Source organism: Megalops cyprinoides, chromosome 2 (genome assembly GCF_013368585.1).
Source record: "Megalops cyprinoides isolate fMegCyp1 chromosome 2, fMegCyp1.pri, whole genome shotgun sequence".
Classification (NCBI taxonomy): Eukaryota; Metazoa; Chordata; class Actinopteri; order Elopiformes; family Megalopidae; genus Megalops; species Megalops cyprinoides.
Window position 1 is genome coordinate 10,963,865 of NC_050584.1, and position 23,325 is coordinate 10,987,189.

At 41.2% G+C, this 23,325-nt stretch overlaps 1 protein-coding gene across 1 annotated transcript in view; it reads right to left on the reverse strand.

Moving 5' to 3' along the window:
- The window catches only part of LOC118795663 (piezo-type mechanosensitive ion channel component 2-like), a 123,261-nt gene that overhangs the window by 96,452 nt on the left and 3,484 nt on the right, over positions 1–23,325 (reverse strand). The window contains exon 2 of the mRNA XM_036554310.1: positions 2,632–2,727. Within this exon, the coding sequence (XP_036410203.1) occupies positions 2,632–2,638 (7 nt within the window). The 5' untranslated portion in view covers positions 2,639–2,727. The remainder of the gene's footprint in view (positions 1–2,631; positions 2,728–23,325) is intronic.

The window sequence follows — 23,325 nt, forward strand, 5'->3', positions numbered from 1 at the left end:
CTTCAACAGATTGTCTGCCAAAAGTATATCCGCGGGCAATAATAAAACTGCACCGCATCACAAATTGACTCGTAGCATAACAAATGGCCTGACACAATACCTCAGTGGGAAGCAGGCCATAAATTGCTTTTAATCTTCCTCTGCATTGACTCCGCTACGCCTGAACATGCCGGTAACAAAGTCAATGAAGTTATTCACTTTGATCAGTCACAATTTGTGGCTCTCATCACTTCTCTGTGCAACACTAGGCGAACTCTAGGCAAGCTGTGGGCGGCAGGAGCGGGTTCAAGGATTCTAAACACACAGGGAACAGATTCAACCGCTATGGCGCGCACGCGATGCAGATCAGAAAACACTGAGCGTGCACTCTTCAAAGAAATGCCAACATGCATGCATTTGCTCTATCAACAGGGCCCACCTCTTTAATTATTGACGAAGATTATAAGTGGACTATGATAAAAAAAAACCCTCATTTCTTCTCTCAGAGGCTATCCAAGGGGGGTAGTGAAGTGCCTATCACTGCCTATACTTTTTAGCTTCTTTCCTGCTTCCTGTCCAGTCTCCAGTTCCTCCACTAGACCACAAATGATGGCCACACTTGAAAAGACGTAACTAACAATGTGCAATGTAATATTCCATGTGGGTTCACAAAAGATCCCTTTTGTGACTATTGGAATTGGATTGGATTGACTTGAACTGAACCCTTACTGGAACCCTTATATATAATCATACACAATATATGAATAATCACTGATAAAATAATCAACAAAAGTATAGAATTGCCAGAACCGTAGAGCAGAAAATAAACCACGAAAAAGATAAAACATACTCAAATTTAAAAAAGGGAAATAAAATCAAACCATTTCGGAGAAGTGAGGTTTTGGTGGGGTTCTAAAAATGTTCAAGTTCAAGTATCTTTAACAGAGCACTTAAAAAACACTTTTGTGAACACATCCACTTAGAATGGAGCCAATTACATCTGATCTCTTGAGTCCCTAAAATAGTCCTGATGACATGTACTTTTAAACTGTGTGTTTCACTGGACAGCATCGCCTAAGACAGAATTTTAAAAAAAGCTTGACTAACAAAAACATCTCCCTCCTACGGTATCACATGCATAAATATCCGTCTGTCAACTTTGCCGATTGTGTCATGTGAGAGACATAAAACACAGACTGAATCCCCAGCCCGAGAGATAAATACCCAGAGCTGTTTTGTGGTGTAAAGTGAGACGTAAAAGAGAACAGATGTAATGAGCAAGAGGAAGAGTGGGGCTCCAGATAAGAGCAGATTATTTCACAATGAAAGGCTCCTGGCCTGTGGGATGACTGTGTGGCCACTCAACATTGCGCAGGGGGTGCTTAATCACCTTTAATCAAACAAACATCTCGCTGATGCGGTCGGTTGGTCACAGTGAGGATGGGAAACGATTCCCCCTTCTAAGCAACCGGCTGGGGTACAGCGCGGTGAATGTGTTTTTGCGTCATTACCGAGAGCGGAGGAAAGCTTTCCGAGATGAACTGGAGCGGTTCTGAGGGAGACGGCTGCTCCTGCAATGAAACCTGTTGAATGCGCAGGATTAATCCTAACCGAGCGCTGACACTGTGACCTGCCGGACACGCGTGGTGAGAACGGAGGAGTGCCGGCGGCTACATGCAGGCAGGCGGTGGCAGCATTCCTTCAGTGTGCCGGACCCATCCTCCCCCTGAGGGAGTCAGAGCCGCGCTCTCCCTGCCTGCTGCACACTCTCACTCAATACTCCACTGTTTCCTCAGCCTCGATGAGGTGAGGCAGTAGAAAGTTTGGGGGAGACATTTTTGATCCCCCTGTGGGGCTGTATTCCAATTTTGCTGTTCATTGGGGCTAAATCATTTGGTGACATTCCTCACGCTGGCAAACCCAGGGGTAAGCCCACGCCGTAGCTGTTGCCCTGGAAACAAATCTCTTGGAACTCGTGCCACGTGCGTGCTGGAAACGTGTAAAGTCTTAAACGGAGGCATGGTATTGTTCCAGCAGTGTACAACAAAGCTCAGCGGTCTCTAATGCGCCCATTAGAGAGGGCCACCATCTTATTCGGTAATTTCATTGCAGCAGAGACAACACAACAGACATAGGGTAAGGTGTCAGGATTATTAACAACCACAATATGCATCCACTGCTTTCCATCTCCGCAGCCACCACTTTAACCACTAGAAGGCCATAAAGTTAATCATGTCTTACCCTGTTGGGTGTGTGCCTGCCTGTGCAGCACTGTGAGAACTCGCAGGCCTTCCTAAATATTCTAACAATGCAAGGACACATCCTCTCATTCCTTAATCAGGCAGTTTGGTTAAATAATTAGGAGAGTAAGACTGTGGAGGTAATAAATTAGTGCCTTGGATCCGGCAGTGCCACTAATCGCTGCCTCTCCCACGGCCCTGCTCCACAGCTGGGTCCCTCCCGAAGGGGCACAAGTTCAAAGAAAATTGTATCCTTCGAGTAAACAGCTCCATTAGCGATTCAAATCCCGCCATTAGCCGTTCCAGTCGAAACACTATCTGAACATAATGGGTTTCGACGGACGAGTCAGACCAGGCGGCCCTCCGCGCCCCGCGACACTTAAAGCAAAAAAAAAAAGTGTCCCGATCTTACCCTGCATGGTCGTCTTCGTTGGCTCTGCAAAAAGCGGGATCAGGAGGAGGTAGATGAGGTAGACGAAGGACAGCCCGTTGTACCGGAACAGACACGCTGCAGGACAGACACACAGACACGAGCAGGTCAGTTCCACTGCCACGTTAAAAGGGAGAGCACGTCCGCTCCCCGACACCTTCAATCAAATTCATACCCGAACCCTGTATCCGAGCAAATCAAACCATGGAGATGTGAAAAACGAACGGCTGTAAAGGTAACTTACGAGAAGGAATAAAAATACCACATGCCGCAAAACTTTGGTCAGCAGTACTAAAACCCAGTGAGTTTAAGTGCTCTGAAAACAACCTACATATGCTAAAAATTGCTCCAAGGTTTCGGGGAACATGTGAATAAATCGTATAGCAGGGGCACATGGGGGAGCTATGATAGACATTTTTAGCATTCTTTATTGAAATTATTTAATGAAAAACAGATCAGCACAGTTTCACATCCTGATCTTAACTCTTGTGCCAACAACGGGTAGGAGTACATCCACTGGTGCCTGGGCCCAAAGACCAAGATCACTTTAAGCTAAAGGGTGGCAGTGTAGCATATTGGTAAGGACCAGGGCTTGTAACCAAAAGGTTGCTGGTTCAATTCCGTACTGGGGCACTGCTGTTGTATCCTTGGGCAAGGCACTTAACCCACAACTGTTTCTGTAATTATCCAGCTGTATAAATGGATAATGTGAAAACATTAACCTACAAAGGTCACTCTGGATGAGAGGCTGTGCTGAATGGCATTGAAATAGTGTAAAAGATTAATACTGTAGCTTCACTTGGACCTTCAGGCTGTGTACTGATCTCATTCTATTACATGTTAAAATGTACTTAGATCACAATGAACACCTGGATGCTTGTGCGGAATGTCAAATACTTGTACTCCATGGACGTCTGCATTCATCAGATAAAATGCTGTCAAAATATGTGTTTGAAAGAATACTTTGAAAGATTAATGTACATAACTGGATTATTGTATTGGCTGGTCCCTATTCTTCCTGGAGTTAAAAGCACATTAAATATAGAACCAGGAAGAACACGTGAATAAATGTTATGGGGGCATTAATTATAGAAATGATTGATGTTTGTGCTGAAACATTAAAACACAAGCTACTTCCTGGAGTTTCCTAATCACAGAAGCCAGTTACTCACATGAATATTGATACCTGTCAGGCACAAAGTAGTAATTAACAGACTGTTACAATAATGCCAATAAACTGGACAAGCAACAAGCTGATAAGCTGTAAGTGGGTCCCTTATCCAATAAAGAGTTCTTGAGCACCTCATTCAGCGGGATCAGGCAATGACCAATCATCCTCTTTCATGATGGGAGGACCCAGATAGACCGAGCAGATAACAACAACAATAGGCATTCTCAATCAACTGTTCACATTTTAATGACCCACAGCCCTGAATTCATTGCTTATGTATCTTTTTTATAACTTTTCCCTTTCATTTTCAGAACTGTATCATCTTGACTACCTCAAGTTCACCACAGTTTTGCATTGGTAGACGTGAATGTAAACGCCCACCTTCTACTCCCCTTTTCAGCAAATTACCGAAAAAAGCTCTCATAGCATGCTTATCCCGAGGTAGAAACTCTGAGAAATAATCAGAAATAGGGTGGCTCTGATTATTTAGTCAAAATTTGCATCTCATAGCAGCTTATGCTGCAAGACTACTGTAAGAGCTGTGCTCTCTATAGCTGGCCCCTGAGTGGAAACTGTCAGGAAGACCAAACTGTGAGATGACTGTGAGACCCCGTTTGCGAAAAGGTAAACAGTTACACTGACTGGTAGTGAGGACAGCAGACATCCTCTGTGGTCTAGAAATGTTAGCGAATAAGCAATATACCCAACCCTGGAAAGTGCTACAGCAGGATATCAGGACAGGATTTACCCCCTTTGCCACATTTACTGACCGTGGAAACAAACACTGGAAATGTGTTGCATTTTCAGGGAAGCTTGCGAAAACTGTGAGGCCTGTTTTATCCCTGTTAATGCAATTGAAAGGCAGTGTCCACAGAGGTTTTAGCGGACTTCACCCTACCTTTCATGCCTGTGCAACAGTGTTTCGTCCTTCACACGTAAGACAAAGACCAGGAGCCGTTCAGGGGCTTATTAGTACCTATTCACCATCTAGTGGTTAAAGCTGCAGTGCTGTTGTTACTTTGAGGGAGGTCTGTGGGAGATCACTTGTAGTCTGTGAGTGAGGGACACTGCTATTTCGACTCCAAAAAAAACATACACCTGATATGTGTAAATACCACAACACTGCACGTCATTTTTTCAAACAATCTATAGGCAAATGTGTTCACCCCTACACTCATCCTTGTACAAACTGCACACAATGAAAACAGACACCTGATAAGAGGAAATATCAGTGCCAGGGGAACAGAAAATTCAAGCGACGCCTCTCCCCACCAGCTGCGCACACACACCCGCTCCAACACGGCCCACCAAGAGTCCTGTCCTCCGCAGGGTTCGGACACCCGAGCCTGCGCAGGCACAGACCGGCTCCAGGAATACAAAATCACATTTAGGCAAATGAGGCTTATCTTTCTTATCAGTGTCAATGGGGCTATTCATGAGCGCCTGACCCGCGGCCCACGTTTCCTGTTGTTCTGGCCACGGGGGCATTTGCAGGAACACCGGCGGCACTGACCCACTTCTCCTCAGCTCTCAGTATCCAAGACCAGAGAGCTTATCCTATTTTATTTTTCTTTTCTCGTGTATTTGCCTTGTTGGAGAGGGCCACACTGCAGATCGCTTGATTTAAGCGAGGTTTGTTGCATTATCCGTGGAGACGGGTGGATTGTTCTCTTTGGATTGCACAATGCTGGCTTTTCTCGGGCCGTCGGATTTCAGCCCACATCCTGCTGCAGCGGAATTTACACACTGCTTTAATTGAGGCGGGCAACTTCCCAGCTGTCCCACTGTGGTCTTCTCCCAGCCACAAGAAAAACCATTTAAATAAGCATCAAAAGCACCCTTGCTCTGAGGGTCACATGAACTGGTTCCTGTGCATGAGGCTGATGGATGATTTGTTTGGACGATCCAATTGACTAGAAACAATTACAGCTTCAACCGATGCGCCATTTTGCACTGTGCTTCATTACTATGGTGCAAGAAATAAAGTAGTTTAAACTCTCTCAGTACAACAATCTTACCTCATACAGTATTTTCTGTGACTCACAGACCTAACATCTTAAAGCTGGAGGCTGTTTTCTGTGTTGATGGAACAAATTAAAAAAATACCTGCCCCTTGCCAAGGACAGTTATCAGAAGGGAAATTCATAAAGTATTGATGAAACAATGCAAGAATTTATTGGATTATTTCATGAATAGCTGGACTACATGTAACTATTAATGAGAAACACCCTTGTTTCCTGAAAGAAATAGAACCATTGTGCTCTGCACTGACCAAGTTTAAAGGGTTCACCTGCCGGCAAACATCAGTTCTAAAGAGCTTTCATCTTAACTGCATGATACGCATAATATCTATCCTCTGAGAAATTAAAAACAGGAATTCTGCCAAAAGTGCTGATCTTTCCATTCTGTCTCTTCCTGAGTAAAATACACAGACATTTATTTGCAGAGCTTGTTTTTTACTAATCAAAGAGATTACAGTGAAAGAAAAATATTTTTAGGGCATTAGATGGCAAATATGTTTTCTATTAGATTTAACCCAGTGTAAAATTATTATTGCTGTACACTGCGCTTTCTTCATTGTTCCTCTGCCAAGATATAATGAGGGATTTCTCTGCTGGATGTCTCCATTGGAAGGAAGGCAGATTTCTGGCAGCCTTGAGAGGATTAAGTGTCCATTAACACTTTCCGCGGCTGGTGGCCTAGAGTTGGCTGGGAAGTACTGCGTGTCTTGAACAGTGGGTCTCAATCAGCTGTGTCCACAAAACGCAGTGGTGGTGTGCAGAGGTCCCGTGAGAGGTAGGGAAAAATACATCACATCTACAGCCTTTCCTGGTGCTCAGGAATAGGGTTTTTTGTTGATTTATGGTTATACTATTTTTTCCTTTTGGATTTGCTTTAACTTATGGAGAAATTCAAATAAATAATAATGCGAGATGAACTATTTCTAACCCCTTTGTTTTATGACAAATGGACAAAGTATGTTGTGAACGTTCTCAGCACAACGGCAGAGCAACTGCGAGCTTGTTTTCACTCTCTAACACCAGCTGCTGTAAGGCATTCACTCCCTTGCACTGAGACAGTGGCAAAGAACAGATGTGCACCGGACGGGGCGACGGTATCATATCTGAATAGCTTTTTTCTTCATTCTTTCTACAATTTAGAGGACTAGGAACGGTATTGATTCGAGCCCTGCAAAATCATCTGGAACTGGTTGGGGACTGGGACTCTCTCTCTCTGGGGTTTCAAAGCTTGAGCTTCTCCTGCGAAGCCTTCTCTCCCTTCAAACCAACCATACCAACTCCACTTCCCCTGGCAAAGACACAACCAAGGGAATATGCGCGGGTAAAGCCATTTGATAATCCTCACCCCAACAATCAGACGACTACAAAAAGGAGGCAGACAAGAAGAGACTAACCTTGGAAACAATAGCACAAAATATGGAGGGAGGCCTGGAGAGTGCCGGCAGAGGCTGGCTCTGACGCTGAGAAAACAGGGATGATTTGTACGCGCTTAAAGCTTGATCATCGCCCATAAAAATGACTTAAATCATAAAACGTACAACAAAGGATTTTAATTGTCCATTAAATCATGAAAAGATATTATGCTGCAGGCTGAATAGCGAGCAGCTGTGAGCCCGAGATACAGCAGTGTTGGGCACAGAGTGCTGGTGTGGGGGGACTCTGCACACCGTGCACTCCCACACATTCCAGGAGCGAAAACATCAAAATATCAATTACAAATTCATGGCCCTACTAAAAGCACAACAATCTCTTTTGGCAGCATGTGTGTGCGATTATTTTCTTGTCTGATTGCATTAAACTCCATAAAACACGTTGACATCCTCTGTGAAGGGCACAGGAGTACAGATAAGTAATGAGGGGAGAGGCAAAGAGGACAAGACAATAAATTACACGGTAGAGATCAACTGTGCAACTCGGTCTAACTGTTAAGTTCCAGTGAGTAAAAGTTCATGGTGCAAGGACAGGAAAGGGACAAGCACTTTGTTTATGGATTTGGATGGTTATAAGATTTCCAACTGATCACTTTGGACCCAGAAGAAGTGAGAAGTGATACTGCCTGCTGATCACCTCATAAAAAGCCAGAATGGTATATTAATAGATCAAGTACCCACTGCTCTGACAAAATAACTCAACCTTTCAAATTGCAGAAAATGTCAGCAAATTTTAAATGATGCATTAGTAATGTGTCCACTGACAAGACTTCATAAAGGCTATCTTTAAATTTTAATAAGCACATATAAATGACTACAGTAATTAATGACTATTCTATATGTGAATACTAGTCTGGCCTCCAACATAAATACTTGCGACACTTTAGGGTAACATTATCATGTTTCATATTTTCAAAAGGGCTAACTTGCCTGTTAAAAGATTATCAACCATACCTTAAAAAGCTTATTAAAATACCATGAACTAAAATTACAACAAAAAACACAGTCAAAAAGCAGTCATTTCTCCTCTGAAAATGTACTGTTGAAAAGACCTACAAGAGTCATTATCGTCCTTTATGGAGTGCAGATTCCACAAGCCACCCAACCGCCACTAAACCATAGACAGGAAGCCCACTGTCTCACCTGTGAGACAGGAAAGCAAAGGTAATCCCAACTCCTGCTGATTTTGCCTCAGGCGTAAAATACTTCTGCCATGAACGTGGTGTTGTTGATCTAACAGACACTCATTCATTTTAAGGTCAGCAGCTATATGGGTATCTTATTACTGCACATGACTGCTACAGACATGTTATTCTTTACTGACATTAATACAGGTGTAGTGGCATTCCAACATTTCTCTGCCTTGCACTGATTGTATCCATTTTACTTCAGATCTTTACCTTCGCTACAGAAGGATCATTATTAAAACACCTTTTTTTAAGATTGAGGTTAGAACATAGAGAAACTCAAGATAGGAACTGAAATGTAGTGCTTCACAATTGTTCAATTAGTCATTTAATGATGTCTACTCTGATTATTATCTTACACAGCAGGAGTCAATAACATGTTGGTAGAATGTGAATTTGACTATATTCTGGTATTCATTTGATTGACTTGTTAATACATACAGTGAGTTTGCAGAAAGTAATGGATTTGTCTAATAAGAGTCAGAGTCTGTAACACCTTTATGAGAATTGTATCCTTTATTAGAACATCTGAATGCTCTGACACAGGTCCAAAACATCAGTAATTTGACTAAAATTAAAAGAAACATGCATAATTTTAGTATGGAAGAGTGATATTTCCAGTACTTCTATTTGTTTGTCTACAACACACCAGAGTAGCTTGAATTATGCAGTTAATCGTTGTTCACTTTGGTAACTACAATACTAAAATAGAAAAATACATTACATTTCCAAATGATTCAGATTCTCCCATGTGTAACATTGTAACATCTTTGGGGGAAAAAACAATCCACTCTTGGTACAGCACTTTAGGTGTCAAGAGTCTAACATTTCACAGCATGCATAAGCTTGTTCTGTTTTATGTTCACTTTAAAACAAAAAGGTTCTGAATTGAACTTGAGTTTGAAGATATTACCATTCTCTTCTTTCATATCAGAGCTGAGACTTCCATTCCTTTCCAAGATACCAATCACAAGCATATTGTTATCATAATGTATCAGAAAAACATGACATACCATTGGATGGCAATATTGAGCAAAACATTAAGGTTCATCTGTTTGTAATTTGGCGCACACTGTAAATACATACAGTTCATATTTATAGCGCAGAAGACGGGAGTTTAGTCTGATTCCCTAGCATACGGTTACCATGTCATTACCAAACGAGTTCCTCCGATATCAAAATCAATCGAAGACCTAGCTGGCTGTTTACAGAAGCCCAGACAGTTGGTAGGACAAACAAGTAAGCGTTATTAGATTTGACCAGATTAAAAGTACACAAATATTTGGCTAATATGAGCCGACTGAAAGATGCGTGACACGGCTTTGGCCCGGTTCCCTCTCGGCAGCTGTAATGAATGGACCGTACATAATGCTGGCAGCGCTGCGACCCGGCCCGGCCCAGCCCACGGCCCACGGCGCTCCTGTGGTGGGAGCAAGCCCCAGGGTGCCGGTGGGATGCCTGGACCCGGGCCCTTGTGTTCTAGTCCCGCCCAGAGCCGCTTGGCCGGTCTGAGACATAACCGCACTGGCAGCCAGATGAATGACTCTGACCTTTTTTCATATGAGTCACAACCTGAGGATTCGGCGCAGAAATGAAAATAAGCTGGAGCTGCGCTGAAACAACACAGTGTGAACCGTTTGTTCCCCGGCACTTGGCAGATGCCAAAGCCCTCGAACGCCTTTTATTTTTTTCATCTGTGAATCGATCTTTTGTTTCGCCGGCGAGACCCACATTCTGTAAATCTCCCGGCATCTGTCCGACGAGCGGGGCAGACGCAGCCGGGGCTTGCGGACGGCCTCACATTGCGTCCCTGTTTGCAGTTTTCATCTAAAGCTCTCTTTCCAGCTGAAGATAACCTCAGTAATGCTCAAGCTCCACATACAGAAACTCAGCTTTTTACAGAATTGGGTTGCACACATCAGAGGCCCCAATCAGCTTTTCATTACTCTTATGAAATATTGCTACTCTGAACTAATTCTGCATAGTCCAGTGGTTTACAAACCAAGAGACAGGATCAATGATGGGATATGACAGAGACAGAGAGGGACCGCAGTATGGTGCAGCAATAAGGAGCAGGGCTCGTATCCCAAAGGTTTGCTTCCACTACCATCCTACCTTCAGGCAACACACTTAATCCAAATGACTTCAGTATATGTCAAACTGTAAATGAATACTATGTAAGTTGCTGTGAAGGGTGTCTGCTAAACAAATAATTTAAGGTAGGCCACCATATACTGTACATGTAAAATATCACCCTGTATATTTTACATTTTACATATACTCTACCACACTATTCAAAAAATCAAATTAAACAAAAAAACTGACATGATTTGGCACCCTCACCAAAATAACAGTGTTATCGCTCTGTGCCTGTGGCTAACAGTGGCTATTTGGTCATTAAAGCTCAGTACAGTACGGTAGCCAGCTGTTTGCCTTCCTAGGTAACCAATCATAATAAATATTACAAAACTGGTTCAATTAAAATGTGCAGCTGCTGAAGTGAAATGTATGTTTTATTATGTTGAAAATAAACAGTTTGACCATCTGTACACCATGGTGTGCCACACCAGTCCTTAAAAATGGTGTCTAACAGAAAATCCATTCGTTTCCTCTGTGAGTAACCATCTTAGAAAACATATGAGGCCCCCCGGCATCGTCAATGATGGCCATATACTGCATCTTTTGATAGTAATCCCTAAAAAATATTAATGTTGACACCACCAAAACTGTATCAACATAGTGTCTGCACCTGGCACAGGCCCAACACTAATGAATATAGTGAATATACATATATTTAAAAGACCAGTCCCCTAAATTTTATATGTGAACAAAATATTAGTATAAAGCATAAATATGTCAGCTTGGGGAGGCATGGGAATTTATATGAGGGTGTGCAGACAGAAATCTCAGGCAAGACAGATATGGTCCCCACAGTCTTGCTCTTCTTTCAGCCTGCCTAAGGTCTATTTTCACATGTAATCCTATCTGTTTCTTTTCCTCGCCTCTGCTTACACTTGAATTTCTAACCTTAAAGTTGTCTGCAGTTCCAGCCTGGACCAAAACTAACTCTGTGTACCTTGTGTTTCTCCAAAATGACTAACACTATACTCACCATGACCCCCCCCCCCATAAATAATCTTGTCAGCCCCTGGAATATTAACCTTCAACCACCTGGTGATAACCTGAAGATGCTATTGATATAAACTTAGCAAAGTGGTATTTCTGTATCATTTCCATGTATCATTTGTTCAGCATATACTGGTCCTTCATTTTAAAAATGTGTTCATACCATGTGTATTGTGTGTATGTGTATGTCAACAGAGTTGGACTGCTGTGTCACACTTGCAGCTAAACTGCATCGACCCTTAAGATTGGAGTACATTCCATTGAAGGTTGAGATTTTAATATGAAAAAACAAAGGTTTCAAAATCTTATCTATACTGCCACTGAAACCCCTAGCATGCTGGGTATAATAATTTTAAGAATGAACCTGAAAGATCTGCTTCAGATATTGTAATTAAATTCCATTATCAAGGTCGCTAAATATTCTTGATCAGATTGTTTTGCAATCAAGCCCACTGAGATCACATTTCCTATTTGCCACTACAGTATGACCAGTCATGGTGGAGGGAAAATACAGTGTGTACTTAGAGAATGACTACTTGGGTGTGATAAACTGGCTAGATACAGTAGTTGTGTAATAATTCTGGCAATGACGCAGTAGTCTCTGCAATACATAGTTGCCTTTAATAGCCATGGACAGTCTGAATTGTGACCTTATTCGTTAATGCCCAGACCAGCTAGACAAGACAAAACAAGTAAAGATGGTGAGAATTTCTGGTGTAAATATTTGATATCTTTTATACCTACATACAAAAAGGACACAATTTTTGGACAGGACAGTCTGAATTGTGACCTTATTCGTTAATGCCCTCCCAGACCAGCTAGACAAGACAAAACAAGTAAAGATGGTGAGAATTTCTGGTGTAAATATTTGATATCTTTTATACCTACATACAAAAAGGACACAATTCATGGATGATAAAAACACTGTTTTTGATTGGCCACTCTGTAATTTTTAATGCTATTTTGTCTTTGGAAGCTGCAGACTGTGAGGGAATTCAACAATAATTACCTGCAAAGATCCAATGTATTGAAACTGTTATAACAGAGTGCAGATTCTGACCTGCATATGCCCACCCCACCACAGACATCTCAGGCAAATGGATGAATAAAGTAAAGTTTGCAACCAACTAAATTGCTAAATGGAGTAAACGAAGTAAATGAAATGTCCAGCTGTTAGCAAACATATTCATGCAAAACCACATCTACTATTATCAGATCTGTAGGCTCCAATCAATCAGATAGTTGAAAAAAACATCATCTTTGGATTCAGAGAGCCAAGCGAGAACAAGTGGTAAAAGCAATATTTGAAATCTGAAAAAAAAACAAGTTCTGAAAAAAAAGTTATAAAAACAGCAGCCTATCTAATCTTTCTAATCTTTCATAATGGTAGAGCTCTTTTGCACATTAATAGATATTAAAAGATATTTTTCACACCCTTTTAAATCTTTATTTAAAGAGCTCATTTAAAAGCTCTGACTCATTCATATAATGAGAAACCACAATAGCCAAAGAAATCTAATGGAAATCAGACCTGTAAAAATATCTCACTGATTGCATGTACATGTGTTTGTACTTGTCTTGGAGAAAGTGTATTTTTTAGTGTAGGTTAGGACCATGATATTTCATACTGTGCAACAATGAAAATAATTGCCTGGGTTTAGGCAGCCACATGTACTCTTATGATACTCTTAAGACACTCTTCTTACATTTTTCCCACCCACTAATCACTAATTTCAACCCAAAGAGCGAGTCCAGCTCATGGTAGGACCAAAATATGTAATTCATTCTGATATTAGCAGCTTTTCCTCATGCTAGTTTTGATTCTGTTCATTTTAACAGAGAAAAGCGGAACAGCGTCTGTCCACATTTTAGTCGCTGTGTACCTCATCTGGTCAACTCCATCGCTGCAGCTACTTACGGTTAAGCTTCATGACTGAACATCACTGAAAAGAGGCAGGAACTAGAAAATGACACCGTGGCTCTTAAAAATTGTCTGATGAAAGGCCCTTCAATGAGTCAGATCTGATTAGCACCAATTTAGAAGTTATATCTAGAATCTTTAAAGTGTATTTTTGTAATGTGGCGTTACATGTTCCCTCTCAGGTTACTGCCAGTTCAGAGGGCTCTGGCAAATGTGTGCAGCAAATAGAGGTGCTAATGAAAGACCCTGTGACATGAGCAATTCTCACCACTTGCTGCAGGTGCTCAGAGAAACGACTTCCAAATGGAAACACAATTTGGGGAAACAAAACCGAGCAATAATCAGGGGTCAAATTATATAACTGTGACTGCAGTAAGAACAATGATAATAATAAAACATTAAAAGACATTCATATCAGTATGACACTTGACATGACTGTAAGCTCATTATTACAAAGCCTGTATGAAATGGAAGATGAGTGAGGTTTTTTATTGTATTTGCTGCTGAGAAAATCTTTAGCTGTGCCTTGACCAAACTTTTTGACCTTTCTGTTTTGCTATTAGATGTGTAAAGACTCAGATCTAACCCCTCTGGATCAACTGTGACAGCCAGGTTAACAAATCTAAACGCATAGTCTTTCCAACACCTAAATTTCACTTTTTTTGAGCTTATGAATACTCTACATTTATAAAGCTTTGCTTGTGTCATTTCATCTCTAAACAGGGGCTTTAAATGTAAAAGCTTTACCCAGCTAACAGTACGCTTTACTGTGGCTGTAACAGACTACCATTGTTCACAGCACGCATCTGCTTGTCAATTTGCACCTCCTGCTTGCCTCCCACTAGGCAAACTGTTTTTGGAGCCAGGTATACAGCTGCCAGCGTCACCTGTATGTACTTTCGCAGCAATATTGGATTGAAAACACAATAACCAAGACACAACAGAGAGCTTGATACTATTTAAATGTATTCATAATTAAGCAATATGTGTAAACCAATCTAGAGATAAAAATTGTTAGTTTCCTTGCAGTACCAATATTCATTGCCTTTCCATGGCCCCATCAATAATTCATGCAATGGTCCAAACGGTAAACACAACAGCAGTCAATATTATAGAGCCATAGCTAATTTTAGCAGCGACTACTTTACATTTGCCTCCGTAATCCTTGTCGATGTTCGCTGTCATCTGTGGTGAACCAGCGGACAGCTGGAGTCCTCGCCGGATTGATTAATTGCCCTTGGTTATTGGTGGTTTCACACAAAGGGGGCTTGTGAAAATGCCGGCGCTCACATTGTGAAAGCACTCTTAAGAGCCGGGAAGGTTCGTTTGCGCGCTACTCGGCGAGTGAAGCAGGACGGCTTGATTGAAAGGCCACAGACCATGGGTCTGAGGTGCGTCACTGCAGACGGCTCCCACACGCACACTGCAGCCCCAGCAAAAACAAGCACCGGGGCTCTTCGGTGGAGCAAGAGGAAGCTGGTTAAGAGCAGCGTGAGTTCCCCACACGCTTCCGATTTACGGCCCTGCCATGCTCCAACCGTCCCAATATCCATCCATGGCTCCCTGCATCTCAGGCTCAGACATATCTCCTGCAGCCAGGGCGCTAATTACAAAAGTCTTCCAGGACCCTGAACATGACGAAAGATTTACAGGCATTTACCTTTAAACCAGCGAAACGGTTAGCACCACGATTGTCTTCTTTTGTAATCTGTTTTTTTTTTATCATTTAATGAGAAGTGAATGTGAACTTTTTTTTTTCGTTGTGAAACCGGGCAGTCTTAAGCTCAATATGTGGTCAGCTCATTTCTGAACGTCTCCCTTTAATTGCCAAAGCAAAAAGAGTTCTGGATTATGTATGGTTAGAGGACTCAGTACACAAGGTCCTTTCAGGCTGTTGAACGTATTTCAATGGAGGTGCTGTCAGATTACTGACAGGAAACAGTTAAGATAAAACAGCGTGAAAGGTCTCCCTATGCTTCGTAACTTCGCTACGGAGCACAGGGAAAAAAAGAAATGGCCAAAAGCTGCTCAAAGCAAAAGGTGATACACATAACAAATATTCAAGGTGACCTTTGGATCTTTACAGCCTTCTATTTACACACATCTCATATTTATTTTATTATTTGGTAATCAAATGTGGATTACATTAACGTACCTTATAAGTGAAATTTTCTCATCTAAAATTCTCCCAAATGGTTTACAACCCAAAAACCACAGGATACAGCTGACAGCGTGTATAATGTAACAGAGAAGAAACTTAATCATGTAGTATAAGGTCAAATAGAACATAATCATTAAAAATGTACAACATCCATAAAAAGATAAAATGGAAAGTTAGGCTAGCACCACTTAAGCCGTTTTAACTAGTAAAACCAGAATTAGAATCAGAAGCTGAACTGTTCCCTGATGTAAAATGTTATGGTTCATTGACTAAAGGTGCAGCATGTTTTGGTCACAGCAGACAGCCCAGGTGCACACCAAAGTACAAGACGTAAAAAAAAATATTTATTGTTCCTCTTAACAAATATTGTTCAGTCAAATGATTATGGCAAATCCACACACTAATCCTTTGCACATTTAGTAAGGAATTTAGGATGCAAAGCAATTGGATGAACTAAAAACAATAATTTTGTTCCCCCAAAATACCTTAAAAATAAATTACTAAAAATGAATCTCTGAAGCAGTGTGCTTGTTTACTCATTGGTTGCTTTTGAAATCCACATATAAATGTGGGTCACATAATGGAGTGAATTCTGAATTTTGTGGCTTGATTATGTAAAAAAACTAGAAAAAAAATGACAGATTCAGAGAATAAAAGAACATTGTCTTGGGGAAATCATGACCTGTTGTAAAACTCGGTATGGATGGCAAGAGCTGTAAATATTTGCATAAGCCAGCTAGGGTTCCAGAAACATCTCTGCCCCATCATAATAATCTGTAGCTACCTTCAGGGCAGCTTTAAGTGATCTGGCCTTTCAACTTCAAGGTTGTCAGTTAAAAACTTTGTGGTACTTTGTGCAAACACAAGTTTGCTCTCACTGCTGACTTGTACCTTAATTTATGATGCAGTTCTATATAAGGTTTACAGAATCTGTATACATCCTGAGACAGAACAAACAGAATGTTTCTCAGCAGTGAAAACAGCAATAAAACACTTAAATAAAAACAAAACTGCGTGCAGAGGGGAACTGCCGTGCCTTCGGGGATTCTGAAAAAGCAATGTCTGAAATAGCATATGACGAAAAACCTTCACTTCGGCTTGTAATTAAGATCAGTGGCAGATTAAAAAGAGACAATGGCTTTCCTTATTTGGACACTGTGTTTATTTTTTATGGCACATCTAGTGAACTACTGAACTGAACATTTTAATGCTAAAATCCTATCATTTGAATCAAGACAGACAGACACAGCACAACAAGAGGACACGCTTGCTAACCTGATGCCTGGTAAATGGCATATTCATAAGTCTTCGAAGTACCTCAATTAAGAAAGAGCAACACTGACAGTTGAAGCACGGGGTTTAATCCCACCTCACCGACAGAAATGAAAAAAAGTCTATAGCTTAGCTTTCTTCAATTTACAGCCACATTTCAGTACAGTACCCCATGAGTCTGGCGACTTTGCTCTCGCTGTGTAAAATGAGTTCTACAACTGGCTTTACTTAGAAAGCTATCACTTCTCACTACATTTTCATAGCCATCAAGAAACCTTCCCCGTGGATTTAGCCAGAGTGCGACCATAAACTCACTGTAACTAAAACAATATTTAAGAAACACGACTGAAATATAACTGACAAACATACGCAGCCAAAAGCACTTTGTCACCCTCTTGTGCCAGCCAGGACTCTTGTGTCTGGATGGAATAACCAAGGGCTAACGAACAGAAACGAACCCCAAAATAAAGCTACTGTTATGCTTGTGCTGCCATTAAAACATATTCTGTTTGGTTGTTCCAAACTTAGTTTTAGCAGTCTGTGCAAAAACAGGACAGAACATTGCTCTGGGTTAACAGCATCCACAGCAAGACCAAAAATGCAACCATTCATTTCACGGCAAATGAGACATCTCATCGATTATGTTTTCCCACAATGTTTAAAGCACAGTATTTATGTTTGAAATATTCTATTATGGTTTTACATCCAACAGTACAGTCTTGAAACTGTACGTGTTTAAGAAAATTGCTTATCTTTCCATCCGTGTCTTAAAACTACAACAAATGCACGGACGGTGCTCTCTTAAATTGTGCTGTTTCTAGACAAATCACTTTTGCCAGTGTCATATTGATATTTTATCACTTCTGTAATATTCTAACACTTACACTAAACCCGTGGCTACAACATGGACGCATATGGGATGCATATGGTAATTACACTTGAGTTAATTTTCGCGTTAATAAATTATGACTTTACTGAATTTCACTTAATGAAGACATTAATTTCATTAAGCTATAAAGATGATTTACTTGCTTACTTAATTAAATATGCCCTGGCCACATACTCTAAATAGCATCCATGTACTGACATCAACTAGATGCCTAAAAGCAGATGTATGCAGTCAGCGAGGTGTGAGCGGAGCAGCCCGTGTCAGCCACCGTCCATGACGGCATACGGCAGTGGTGAAAACACGTCAGTTCCATTATAAAGAGCCCCAGACGAGGCCAGACAGACGCACTGGCCTTGGCCAACAGGCTTTTTTAGATAAATGAGTCACAAGTAACAGCTTATGCACGTCAAGGGAGAATCAACACAATTTCAGAACTGCACCGCACAATTCATGCTCTTGTGTGGGAGTTCCTGTTGTTTAAGAAATGAGAAAAAGCGAGACAAAGAGAAATGAACAATCAGGGACGAAAACTGCACTCCCATATACATCTAGGGAACAGTAACACACAGCACAGACTGATGCTGACAGGGCACCTAATATATGTCAGAATTCATTCCTCTAAGTAATTAGCCTTGTTAATAATTAAACTCTTGAAGTAAAACATTTTCAAACTAAAACGTATTGTTATCGGACTCATTTCAAATCAGTTCCTGAAGTGGATCATACTTAGCATTTCATGTCAAAAGTAATACCTGTAGCTGTAATTTAAAAAGATAGGAAAAAACATTATTCCTGTCATTTGAACTGAGTTTCCATGTAGCAAATTTGCATTGCCCAAAATACTGCCTATCAGGAGCAGAAACAACACAAGAAACTAAGAAATCAAAGCCAAATAAACTCTTTGACCAACAAACAATCTGAGCATTTATGGAAACACTGTGGCATTGTTGTAGAGAATACTGTGGAGACAGCCTTATTGGCAGTGATTAATGTCTGGCAATGCTGTGTGTAGTTTTATACCATACACGCCCTCCCCAGAAGCATCAGATCAAAGACTTTTTCTGATGTTCTCCTCACTGGCCTACAGAAGAACACTACTGATACACTGTCGAACATCTTAACTCTACGCCTTGGAATTTTTCTTTCAGATTGGGATGAAAAATAACAGCAGGGAGGTTGAGGCTCTATTTATGAATCGTGAATGTGGATTTACTGTATGTGTTCACAGGAATTCTCCAGTTAAAACAGAAATAACCTGCTGCATGTGTCGCCTTCTTGTGTGTACACAAAACTCATACAAAAACTCCAGCTTCAGTCAACTATAGCTCGAGTTTAAGCAAATGATAATAATAATCGAATATGCAGCTTTTTGCCACCACTATGAGTATTACTGAATTGCTGTGCTGCTGTTTTTTTAGGTAAATGTTGGTGTGCTCTTATGTTATGTAGGTTTGGCAACCCATCAGCTGTGAGACTGTCAGAGGAAAGTACTGATTTGGTGGGGAGAGACATTCCAGGAACACAAAGATTCCAGGTTTGCCTACAGAAGCAATCTCCATTGACTTTCCACCAACCCAACAGGGTGCAGTCCAGCAACAGGCAAGAAATTCTGAAGAAATCCTGCATCTCATTTTCATCAACATACTATTGAACAAAAGAACAATTTGCGCTAAAGTGCATCTCAATCATATGGCTGTTTTTGTGCATCCAAAGAAATAGTGGAAATGCCATTCTCTCTCCCTCTCTGCAGTCTGAGATTGTTTGTGGCTGAGATCCAACATGGATGCAATTAAAAAAAAGTTTACCTTACATCAAGGAGAATAGTTTACATCACAGTCTAGATAAGCATGCATGCTGTGAGACAGAATTCTGCTATATTTTTCCTTATCAGCCTTAGGTTTTAATCTCTAGGGCAATATCTTTTACGATTTCCGTGGACTGTTGAGATGGTGCGATGACTATGGATGTAACTCACCAATCAATTTTAATAATTTTGATGATCTGACCTCATTCCCAGCGTAATACATAGAGACAATCGCAATCTGTGTTGACCCCCCCCCCCCCCCCCCCTTTCCATGTGGAGAATAACCTTAATTCTCTTTTGACTGTAAGCTTGCTAAGATGTTCACAAGGGGAGTCTAGGTGTGGTCTGCCATTGCAGCTCTGCTGGCAGTATGCCTGGCATTAGAGAGTTTATGCTTAACTGCTCAATCACTGACATTCCCATTTGGAATGATTCCACTCAAAACACATCCACTTGCTATGCCTGAGTGACACAGGCACATTCTGACTGCCATGGATTCAGTCTCAAACAGATTATATTCTGTGACTCTCCATCTCTGAACATCTCTGAGGATATCTGAGCAGCACACAAACTTTTAAAACCTTACTACCTCACTGCTCTACCAAAAACCCACAGAATATTCTGACATTAGACCGTTGAAAGTGCTATCTTATTAATCTTTTGGTAACCGGGGTAAGATCCTGTAAATGACTGGCCTTTGCAGCCACGTAAAAAGGCATGAAATATTAAAAGTGTGTTTACGATGTCAGGAAGCAAATTCTTCTCCCTCGCTACTACATTATTAATGAATGAGGTAAAAACTACTTTCCGAGAATTAGCGTAAATGTGCAGGCTCAAAATCAGATCTGAGATCGGAGCCACCAAGTCACACTGTCAACTGACTGCTACTGCACCTTGGACTGAACAGCTTCTTTCTCATTCAAGAATATAAACATCAAATGCACAAGACTACACATTGCTCAAACTTACCTGAATGTGGTTAAACCTACATGTATGTTTGAATACTTCTAAATTCTTGGTGCACATTGGATGCATTTTCCCTTATATAAAAGATTGCACAGAATCAATAAGAAACACTTAAAGACACAATGACACAGTTCCAATCAAAGAACAATAAAATAATAGAAAAAAACTCCATGCAAGCTTGAGAGAAACCACTAAGAAACCACTCAGCCAGTACTGGCAAACCCCTAGCAGAAGGGGTTACAGAGTTAGGAAGTAATGTGTTGATGTTAATAGAGATACTGCAAGAACCCAATAAAGCACAGTGACTTGTGTTTTTTACACTGTAGGCTTGTTCATTCACATATATGCAAAATTTAAGTGCTGAAAAACGTCTTTCAAGTGAACAGAAATGGCAATTTTGTAACCAGTCAAACTTGTCAAAGATGTCAGTTGTATGCAATAAGATATGACCGAAAAAACCAGCACTGCAAAACATCCTAATTACCTGTTGAGCGCATTACGGTGTATGTTTCCAGTTGATCATAATGGCTTTGATACCATACGTAACAACCATACATCACTGCCCTCACAGATGAATATTTAATGCTCCTGATAATGTGCTGATATCACTTTTAAAGCCACACGCTTTAATACTCTTTAACATCACTGATCATCATATTTCGGGCTGTATTAATACTGATAGTCCATCAATGTGATTTTAGCCTCGGAATGTATATCAGCTATTGGTATGGACTTGCTCGATCGGCACATGTATCTATTTCGTGTCTCTGAGTTCAGGAACCCCCTGAAGGGTGTCAGCTGATCTCACATTCCTCGGCGAGATACATCACCACCCTCAGCTCTGTATGCTCACACCCCTTGAGTGTGGTGCTCCTCTGCAGACCACTGCTCCATGTGACTGACCTTCCCATTTTGTCCTGCTTCTCTCACCAATGATCTGTTGTGACTCCCAGCTGCAAAGCTGCAGTCGCTTCCGCCATACTCAGGGGGTCACATCTCACCGTGACAGGTGAGCTTTATCATAGAGTCCGTTCACACTTTTTTTTATGGCACCTTTCCGTAATTCCTTCCACAGGACTGCTTACAAAGCAGGAATTTACTTTTGGCTGACGCCAGATATCGATGATCCAGCTGGTTAGCCTGACAGGCTCCTTGTAATGATAGCACGGATATGTTGCATCTCAGTTTAAAAGAAAAAAAAAGACAAGGATCTCAGGGCATTCTTCCATCCAACAAACGGGGGGTGCATCCTGCGGCATATGGACTTGGTGCTGTTTGTTTAAATGTCACGTCAAATGATTTACAGTACAGAACTTTTAGCAGAGTGATTTAAGTCAGTTTGGCTCTTGAAGCCCAGCCTGTCCATGCTTTTTCCAGTTCACCAAGGGACATGAAACACATTGAGATCAGTATCTTTTCAACTTCACTGCAACGTACTTTGTCCTTAATTTCCAGTAAGGAGCTCAAACACGTGCTACAGGTGGTTCCGTTTCATAAACAACATGAATCATCTGTCATTGTTCATTTCAACTGATAAACAATGGCGTTTTGTTTCAAAAAGTAACATCTGCGGCTCAGTCAGCGAGGTGCTCGTCTTGAGTGCAGGCTGAGCCTCACTGCTACAGTTCAGTTCCAGCCACATCATGAGCCGACAATGATCAGGAGCCCACAGTGGTGGAACAAATTGGTTTTGTTACACCGCAGTAGTGGTGGGTGGATCAGCCAGGGTTTTCTCATCTCACAGCTCTCACACACAGCCCAGACTGCAGTCTGAACATGAGCTGCATTAGTTGACAAGGACCAGAGGTCCACAGCAGACTTCCATTAAGGCTGGAGCTGGGTTCTCCATGCAGAATTTCCAAGTATTATACCAACTTTGCTGTTGAGCATGTAATGCTGTTGAGCATGTAATGGTTAAGGTCAGAACTGTGACTGGGGAATCCTGTCCCAGATCAGCAATTACAGTCAGCTTCTGCCTCAGGCAGCATCATTCCCTTGTCACAGTAACACCCTCTAGTGATTCATCAGGCAACTAAGACCCCCTTCCCCCAATGAAGTCAGTGTGGGTTGTGCCTATCCTCCATTTGGAAAATCTTCCCCTCTGCGCTGCACTATGGAACTTGTAGTGCAAAAAAATTGCTGTTGGCTGCAAGTGTATTGGAGGATTGCGTCTGTAGAGGAAGTGATGCTTAGGCAATCTTAGGTTAACTTCTGCCTACAGGTGGTGACTTGAAATTCAGTGTGAAGAGGGGGAAAAGCTACCACTATTGCTTGAAATTAGCATAAATGTACCAAAATTAATGAATGACTACAAATGCTGAAACATACATTACAGTGACTAAAAATGACAACTGATACAATACAGATAACAGACTGATATAATCTAGTTAATGTGAGCTGAAGAAATGAATGCCCCTAAAGCAATTACATGGCAAACAGCCAAAAATAGCTGTTTTTTTTTTTCAAAATGAAAGCAATTCTCCTGAGCAGTAGGATACTAGAGAACTTGAAAAACACTGTTTCAAATGTGACTGTACTACCTCAAAATGATCTGTTTTAAGAGTCATACTTGAAATGCTCTTATGGAAAAAAGTAATGGCTATAGTAATATAAATTACCAACAAAAACTCCTTAATCAACACTATCCCACCCCTGCCATGTGATAGGTGAAGACAGACATTTGCAACAGACTGCAAGGACAGTATCATGCAGCTTGCATGAGGCTATA